The 9,450-nt window shown below is 46.5% G+C and overlaps 1 protein-coding gene across 1 annotated transcript in view; it reads right to left on the reverse strand.

Moving 5' to 3' along the window:
* Positions 1 to 9,450, reverse strand: part of LOC110326726 — a 197,547-nt gene that overhangs the window by 159,115 nt on the left and 28,982 nt on the right. Inside the window, exons 5-7 of the mRNA XM_029542536.1 lie at positions 3,824 to 3,937; positions 2,259 to 2,453; positions 1,157 to 1,295 (exon numbers count right to left, since the gene is read on the reverse strand). Coding sequence (XP_029398396.1) covers positions 1,157 to 1,295; positions 2,259 to 2,453; positions 3,824 to 3,937 — 448 coding nt within the window. The remainder of the gene's footprint in view (positions 1 to 1,156; positions 1,296 to 2,258; positions 2,454 to 3,823; positions 3,938 to 9,450) is intronic.

Below are 9,450 nucleotides of genomic sequence, written 5' to 3' on the forward strand. Positions count from 1 at the left end.
AACCCTACAAAAACCCCTTACTTCTGAGGGTCGGGGTCGACTCCTCTGTCTCCTGCGTGAGATACGAGTCGGCCCGAGGCCTCGTTAAATAAAAGTACCTCATGTAAATTACAGCAAGGTGTTATTCGAATTTTCTGGGGACCCAAGAGAGTTCCGGACCAGAGGGAGTTCCCTCATTGGGGTCTTACAGTACCTTTTTTTGCCACCCAGTTCCCAGCCCCCATGAGCTTTCCTGGGGAGGTGCAAGTACTCTCAATGATCTCACAGCCCTCAGGAGAAACCCACTAGAGCTCCTGGGATATTCTGTCTACGAGGGGAATGAATGTCACTCAAGGGCACCCGGCAGAAACCTGATCTGACTTCTCAGGTCTCCGGAACACAAAAGGGCAGAGAGACCGAAATTGATCCTGATGGCTAAATTCTCTGGCAGCCGTGTAACAGAAAACCTGAACCACGTCTCAGAAATCATTTCACAGGAAAGGACTGGTATGGCAATGGGTAAACTGAGGCCTAAGGAGGTGACACGCAGGACCATGTGAGGGGTGACAGAAACTGGCCTGGAAGCCAGTCCATTCCCCTCTTAACCTATTAGTTGTAAAGATGGAGACAAAATGTCTACAGTCGTGGCTATTGTCTTCCAATAGAAAATATTACTATCAAATTACAACTTATTACAAAGATGTGACTTTGGCATCTAGGAAGACAGTGGTCCAAACAGGCCTTGCCAGTTAGTCTTATGTCAACTCCACACAAGCTAAAGTTATCTGAAATGAGGGAACCTCAATTGAGAAAGTGTCTCCATAAGATCCAACTGTAAAAAATGTTCTCTTATTTAGTGATTAATGGGGGAGGGCTCAGCCCATTGTGGGTGGGGCTATCCCTGGCCTGGTGGTTCTGGGTTCTGTAAGAAAGCAAGCTGAGCAAGCCATGGGAAGTGATCAGTGTCTCTCCGTGGCCTCTGTATCAGTTCCTGCTTCTAGGATTGTGCCGTCCTGAGTTCCTGTCCTGACTCCTCCAACGCTGAGCCATGTGGAAGCCTAAACCCTGTCCCCCCAGCTTGCTCTGTGGCCATCGTGGTTTGTTGCAGAATTAGAAACCCTAACTATGTCACAGTTCACAGTCCTCTGCTCTACCCTAGTAAAGGCCAGTCTCTTACCTGAAACACTGGGACCCAGAGGACCAGGGGATGCAGCATGAAGGTCGGTGACACAGACTTTGTCATTTTCCTCACTAGATCCAGAGCCTTGCCTATCAGCTAGGCTCAGCACTTTGGAGACCGGCAGATACTGGAGGGCCTAGAGAGACGGACCGGAGAGGGCACAGGTCAGCCCAGGTTGCGATAGAGAAGGAGGGAGACAGGGCTGAAACTTCAGAAACCTTCCCCATGAGAGAGGCTGGAGCTGGGAGACCCAGCTGCCACCAACCAGGAAGCACTTCCGCTTCCAGCCGGCCCCACAGTGGTCACGGACTTGAGTGGGAAAGCACAGGTGCTCAGGGTGTGATAGACCCAGGTTTAGGAGCGCATGGTTGTACGATCATGTGACGGAGGAGAGAAAGAAGTACAGATCACAGCGCTGGCTGGCTCTGCAGAGGGAATGGAACCGGGTGACCACCGGGTTTCTTTGGGGATCCTCTAACCTGACTTAGGGCATCACCCTCATAACTCTTCTTACTCCATACTGTCCCCCAATCCCCTTTGTCAGTGCTGGGGACAGAACTCCTTCCTGGCCCTGCTCAAGCTATGGTGCATATTCTACACCTGTGCCTCTAAAGCCACCGTAACTATTTACTTTCTTACTCGTCATTATTTTCTGAGACAGGTTATCACCAGCCTGGCCTCAGAATCAAGAATCTCTGGACACAGCCACTGGGGTTAGAGACCACCGCCATGCCCAGCCCAGCTCCGGTTTCTAACCCCATCACATTGTGATAGGAATTTACTCACTGCCCCCCCCCCAGCACCCCCTCCTCCAGCCAGCAGGGGACTCTGTTACTTTTTAGCAAAGGCCAAGGCTTTGCTGCATGGCCCAGGACAACCATCCTGACATTTGATTTCCTCATTGTATTCTGCCAAGTGTGCCCGAATGGAAGCCCCTGAACCCTGAGACACCAACCGGAGCAAGAGCTGAACGGGCACCAAACGGACAGAGCCAAACGGACAGAGCGTTGGCTGGAGAATGGTTCCCCACGTCAGGGCACCGTGCTTCCACTTCCCCTTCCCCAGGGCGTGTGTTCCGGCACACTGAGGGTCCTACTACCTGCAGGTAGTGGTGAATGGTCCGGAGAGCGTGCAGGTGGCACGCTAACCACCTGCTGTAAATCGCCAGGTCCTCCTGAGTCACCAGGTCCGCACGGTTGTCTTTTCCCATAAGGAAGTTTTCTCTAGCAACCGACAGTCTTTCGGCTCTCTGAACTGAGTCGTTGAACTCCTGCATGATGTAGTCAACTTGTTTCTGGTTAAGGGATAACAGACACACCGTGGGCTGTTGGCAAGTGTTGATCTCTGCAACGCTGTCTGGGGGGCAAATAAGGGACTTTTGGAAACCCCCCAAGTTCTTCTACAGTTTGGGTTCAGTTGAGAGAGGCAGTGTCTTACTCTCCCACCTCTGAGGGAGAGCAATTTAACAGTACAGAGGGAGTTTGGTATCAGAAGTCTACCTCCAACCTTCCTACCTTGGCCAAGTCTACAAGAAAAAATGCACATGTTTTATGTAAAAACTATGTCAGGTCAGGGCTCATTTTCAAGGTAGGAATCTTTCTTTCTTTCTAGGAATCTTTCTTTCTTTCTTTCTTTCTTTCTTTCTTTCTTTCTTTCTTTTTTTGTTTTGTTTTGTTTTTTCGAGACTGGGTTTCTCTGTATATAGCCTGGCTGTCCTGGAACTCACTCTGTAGACCAGTCTGGCCTCAAACTCAGAAATCCACCTGCCTCTGCTTCCCAAGTGCTGGGATTAAAGGCGTGCACCACCACCGCCCTGCTGGTAGGAATCTTTTTTGGCACTGTGATACACACCTTTAATCTAAGCACTTGAGAATCAAAGGCAAATGGATCTATGTGAGTTTGGGTCAGCCTGGGCTACACAGTGAGTTCCTGGACAGCCTGGGCTATATATATACTGAATCCCTGTCTCAACAACAATAACAAAAGTAGGACTCTTTGTCTTCTGCTACTTCATGGCACAGCACATGAGACCACAGGTTCCTTTCCTATCTTTTGTTGTGAATTTCTTTTAAAAACAAAGGCAGCCTGCCATGTGTGGGGCCTCGCTAAGCCTTGACTACCACATTCTCCTACAAATGGACCTTGCGAGCGTGTTGGGAGGTTCCAGCTGAGGAGTTACTTGTACATCCTTAACCAAACACTGCTTGTCCTCTAAGGAGGCCTTCAACCCAGCAAGTAGCTTCAGGGTATGCACAGGGAGCTGTGAGGACGACATCAGGGCCACCGTGAGCAACCAATGGGATGACTGACGTCACGGCCACATTGTCCTTTACAACAACAACAAACTTACTGGCCCTGTTCTTTTATCTAGAAAATACATACATAAAGCAATTGGAGCTGGTTCCATGGTTAAACAGGCCAGCTGCACTCACACAGGCAGCTCCTAGCAACCATCTGTAACTCCCGTTTTAGAGGGGATCTGCTGCCCTCTTCTGGCGTCCACGAGCATTGCATCCATGTGGACTAACGTGTACTCCACACATAAACACATTAAAGTGAAAATAACGTCTTTTTAAAATTACATACACATATACATATACATCATTACATATGCACATGCACAGATACATGCTCTCCCACCAGTTCTGCTCCCTGGTCCCTTACCTTATAAAGAGGGTAGAGTTCTTCCATGGCCTTACTGGTCTGGCAGAGCCTCTTCCACCTCAGCAGGTGCAAATATTTACTCTGGCCCAGCTGCGTAATCCTCTCTGTGTAATACTTTACCAAAAAAAACAAAACAAAACAAAACAAAAACCAAGCACTTAACAGAATATAATTATAGGAGGGAGGTTGAACGGGCCTTACGAACACTAACAATAGGTAATGGTTGCTTTGAAAACACTTTTTTTTTTTCCACCAACAAATTAAGTCTGGCTCAAGATCCTTCAGATGTAAAGCAAGAAGAGCAAGCAGATGTGTCTAAATTTCTGCGACCTGCTGCTGAGTTAGCGATCACAAGCTCCTTCATCAGCTACTGGTCTGTTGACAGTGAATTAGGATATGACAGGCTTACAGTCGAGCTGAAATTCTGGATGGAAAAACTGAAATGGTGGGTGCAAGAAATGCTGGATCAGTAAAATGCTTTTCAGAAAAACACAGAAACCAGAGTTCCATCTCCAGAACCTATGTTGAGAAGAGAAGAAAAGAAAAGAAAAGAGAAAAGGAGAAAGAAAAAGAAAAAGGAAAGAGAAAGAGAAAGAGAAAGAGAAAGAAAAAGAAAAAGAAAAAGCCAGCTGTGGCGGCACTCAGAACTCAGGGGAGGCAGAGACGGTCAGGTAGGTCCTAGGGCTCATGACCATTCGACCTTCCCTGCTTGGCAAACTCCCAGAAAGAAATCCTGTCTCCAAAGAATAAGATCAACAGCACCCACGGAGCGACAGCTGAGGTTTTCCTCTAGGAAGCATACAAGCACACACATGTACCCATGCATCCATGCACACACACGCATGCCTAAACCTGTGAGTCAAAAAGTCCATTACAAGTAAGATTAGTGGCTCAGAGAGGTGGCTCTTTGGGTAAAGGAACTCCTTATGCAATCGTGACGACCCCAGTTTGATCCCTGGAACCCTTGTGGAGATGGGAGGCAGGAAGTAACTCCATCAGTGTCCACCGTCCCCCACATGTGCACCACGGCGCGTTCCAAAACACATACACAGAGTAATAACAAAAATGTAAGATTATAGTTTATAAAATCAGAGTGAAAAACTTCTCTTACAATTAAAATAAAAGCAGTGGCACATTCCTATAACCCTCGTGCTCAAGAGGTCGAGGCAGGAGATTTATGAGTTTGAGGGTAGTCATGCAGATGTCTTTTCTATCCAGTGATAAAAATGACGCTGTGAAGAAATAAGTCCTGTTGCATTCTTTCATCATGAGTAGAGAATCTGACAGAATACTTGAGGCAACTGTTGTCTGTCCCTGGACAACATAGTGCCAGGGTCCCTGGGGAAGAGAACTACTTGTCATGGTTCCCGAGAGCCGAGAAGCTCGGGCTGTTGAGACCCAGGAAGGAGAGGAAACCGTGAGCGAGCGGAGGGACCTCTGAGTTAAAGAGAGAAGACTTGAAATGTGAGGTGCGGAGTCGGGGCGTTTGTAGGCTGTGGCACTGGAGAGGACGAAGCCAGTCAGAGAAAGGCTCAGAAACCTGCTCTGACCCCACAGGTCTGTTGTTGAGTGCCTAGCCAAGCACGCAGCAGGAGACGCTCCAGGAGGCTGTGTAAAGAACAGCTGGCCCAAGCCAAAGCCCAGCAGCTCTTACAGGTTCTTACAGGGCTGCAGGCGGTTTCAAGTTCCAGCCACCAGGGTGAAGGTGCCCCTGGACACCTGAGACATTCAACACCAGGGCTCTGGTAATAAGGACAAACTGCGCCTAGAGTGAAGATTATCCTAAAGCCGCTCAAAGCCCTACGAAGTCCGATACTTGACGGGAAACACAAAATCTATGGCATCCGATAGTGAAGATTTGATTACTTTTAGCATTCATTTATAAGTGATTTTATAAACTATAGTCATTCAAAGCAATGAGGAAAAGCACTGTGGACAGAAGAGCAGTTAGTGAGAAGACGACAAGAACCGACCTAGGTAATTCGCAAGCCAAGTCTTTAAAGGTCCGAAGACTGAAAGCGAAACGGTGAACGCAGCTTGAAGGGAGTCCAGGAGCCTAAAAATAAATACACGTTTGAAGCAAACACTGATGAGATTAGAAGTACATCAGACTCTGCATGAAAAATGTTAGGAAACTTAAACTGGGACTGGTGGAGGTGGCGCATGCCTTTAATTCCAGAACAGGGGAGGCAGAGGCAGGGGATCTCTGAGTTCGAGGCCAGCCTGGTCTACAGAGGGTGTTTCAGGACAGCCAGGGCTACACAGAGAAACCCTGTCTTGAAGAACAAAAACAACAACAAAAGCCAGTAACCTTGAAGAGCAATAGGAACGTCGTCACAAAATGAAGTAAGTACCAGCCACAAACAAGGATACAGCCAAAGGGAACAGGATCTCGGTTGTTACTAGGTGATAGGAAACACTGTAATGGATGTGCAATTTAAGCAACAGAGAGAGGATGCGGTCAGGATAGAAAGTTTCAGAGCTGGGGTTAAACTCAGGGATGAGCTAAGCATCACATCTATCACTGAGCCGCACTCCCAGAACCCAGAAAACTCTATTTAAAGAAACTGTGCTTAAAAGTTTTCAAAAAGTAAGAAATGTTCTCTGGGGGCTGGAAAGATGGCTCAGTGGTTAAGAACACTGACTGCTCTTCCGAAGGTCCTGAGTTCAAATCTGAGCAACCACATGGTGGCTTACAACCATCTGTAATGAGATCTGATGCCCTCTTCTGGTGTGTCCGAAGACAGCTACGGTGTACTTATATATAATAATAAATAAATCTGAAAGAAAGAAAGAAAGAAAGAAAGAAAGAAAGAAAGAAAGAAAGAAAGAAAGAAAGAAAGAAAGAAAGACTCTCTGAGTTTGAGGCCAGCCTGGTCTACAGAGTGAGTTCCAGGACAGCCAGGGCTACACAGAGAAACCCTGTCTCAAAAAAACAAAAAAAAAGAAAAGAAAAGAAAGAAGAGAAATGCTCTCATGCTGGCTGTCCAGGGTCACGAAACACACGCAAGGTCAGGGCAGCAAGAGGGAAGAAAAGGAGATTTTACTAAAAAAAGGGGGGGGGGAGCAAACAGCAAAAGGCATTTGCTAAGAAGCAGCAAAGGGAAACAAAGACAGTGTTATGCTTACTGTCAAGAAGGGCCAGAAAAAAAAAGAAAAAGAAGAACATAAGAATTAAAGAAAAACTAGAAAAGAAGAGATGGAGGAAGAGGGGCATGAAGAGGAAGAGAAGGGGAAGGCAGGAGAACAGATAAAATAGACCCTAGACACGCCCATCCAGACCTTCCTGCTTCCTAGAAGATGCTTCATCCTGGAAACCAACTGCAGGCCACCCACCAAGGGAGGCCTAGTGCCGAGAGCCGAGAAGAGAAACTGAAAGCTGTCCAAACCAGCAGAGAGAGACCCTGGCAGCGCACTGTTGCTGTCCTGAGTGTGGTTTCCACGGCAGGAGCCAAACTGAAGATCTCTCTCTGCTAGCAAGTGGGGTGCTTCCGAACTCTCTCTCACCTAAGCTTGGCTGACTCTGCCCTCACCCTTGCAGGTTTGGAAAGACATTTTGGGGCAAGAGAAGAGAAGGACACTTTCCACCTCCCAGTCTATCCTTCTGGCCCCCCAAAATCTTTAAAGTCTTTTTGACAGCTTTTTGTTTTACAGTGTTTATATGCACGAGTGTTTTGCCGGCATGTGTGTCTTTGCACCACAGGCATGCATTGCCTGAAGGCCAGAAAAAGGCATCAGATCACCAGGAACTAGAGTTACAAACAGTTGTGAACTGCCTTGTGGGTGCTGGGAATTGAACCCACGTCCTCTGTAAGAGCAGTAAAGTGCTCTTAACTACCGAGCCTCCAGCCCCTAAAATGTTTCAAATCTTTAAGAGATTGAGAAAATTTACTGCAAAGGACTTCTTTACAAGTCATAAATCAAACCACGGAAATGGTAACTCTGTCATCTGGCTTGGCCTCCACTCTGAGCACAAGACTTGGACAGCTTAGAATGGAGTGAATAGATGACTCATGAGCGAAAGAGTCGGGCTGGCGACACCCACGCCATCTCCTGAAGCGCTTGGTGCTTCCCTGCACAGTTGCTGCTGTCTGTGCTGAACAGACATAATAAGTCCATGATGAGGAAAACTGGCAGCCATGTATGAAGGCTGCTAATCCAGCATCTATACTTTTCAGCATCATGACTGCTATGATTTGGACCTTAAGGGTCTCCCACAAATACTGTGTTTTGAAAGTTCGGTCCCAAAAAAACAAAAAAGAAAAAAACAAAAAACAAAAAACAAAAAACAAAAAAAAAAAAAAGAAAGAAAGTTCGGTCCCCAGAACAGCCTTGTTCAGAGGTGGGCCTTTGGGAAATGAATGGATCAATGGGGCTCTGACCTTATCAATGGATTAATCCATTTATGGATTCAAAAATTAGCCGCTTGACAGTCTCTTGTTTTCATTTCTGTTTGTCACTCACCGACTCCTTGCCCACCTGAGTACCGGAACCCTGATTCTCTCTGGATTGAGGGACCCTGACTGGGTCTGCCTGTGGCATTCCACCAACCAAAAAGCTAAGAACACCACCAGAGAGCAATGGAGACTTACAGCTGAGATCTCCCCAAGCTGTAACTTGCCTACCAGTGTGTTTGAAAGTGTCTTGATCTGTGACTTTGCTTTGTTGTGTGACTATGAGAACTTTATGATGTCATTACCATGTTGGAGCAGGGAACTTGCAAGAGCCTGACTTTGTGCTCCGGGGCCATGATCCCGCACATCGAGCTCCATAAAAAACCACAACTCACTCCCTTCCAGGTGAACACTGTGAGGTTTGCACAAGTGACCCTGGAATGGAGCCCCTGATAGCAAGCCGAGACATCTTTCCTCATTTGGAAATAAATAAATAATAAATAAATAACTCCAAGCAAGAGAAAAGCAAAGAAAACCTTACTATATATTATAATAAAACATCTACAAATTGTTAAAAGCTTAAAACAGCCAGAGAACAGGAAATATATTGTGTTCAGAGATAGAATCCATTCAAGTCACAAGAGAATACAGTAGCACCTTTAAAATAATGAATGATAAAAGTTGTCAGTCCAGAATTCTATAACCAAGAAAGAAATAGCTTTATAAAATGAAAGAAAAAATAATTTTTATAAAATAACAAACACCATGAGAATGTGTTTCTGGCAGGCATGAACTACAAGTGATATTAAAGAAAGCTCTCCAGATGAGACAGGAATGAATATATTATGGAAATACAGACTGTTCTAGAATTTTCCAACCTTATCACTGTTGACAATTGAGACATTGTTAATTCTTAGTTGCAGGATGTTCTGTGCAGTATAGTGTTCGACATCATCCTTAGCCTCTGGCAGCTAAACATGAGATGCTCCAGTTGTCTATGTCCACTGCCCCCAAAACTCTGAAAACCAAGAACATCTCCAGACACAAATATCTATTATCCCTACTCTTTCCTCTCCCTCCACTGCAAACCCTGTTACACAAAAATGAATGGTGAGTACCAGGAAAACAGAAGGAAGGGAGGCAGGGAGGCGGGCAGGGAGGGAAGCAGGAGGAGCCGCAAGGAGGGAAGAAGGAAAACAGGTAGGGAGGAGGGAAGGGAGGAGGGAGGGAGGG

This window comes from Mus pahari, chromosome 9, assembly GCF_900095145.1.
Source record: "Mus pahari chromosome 9, PAHARI_EIJ_v1.1, whole genome shotgun sequence".
Lineage (NCBI taxonomy): Eukaryota > Metazoa > Chordata > Mammalia > Rodentia > Muridae > Mus > Mus pahari.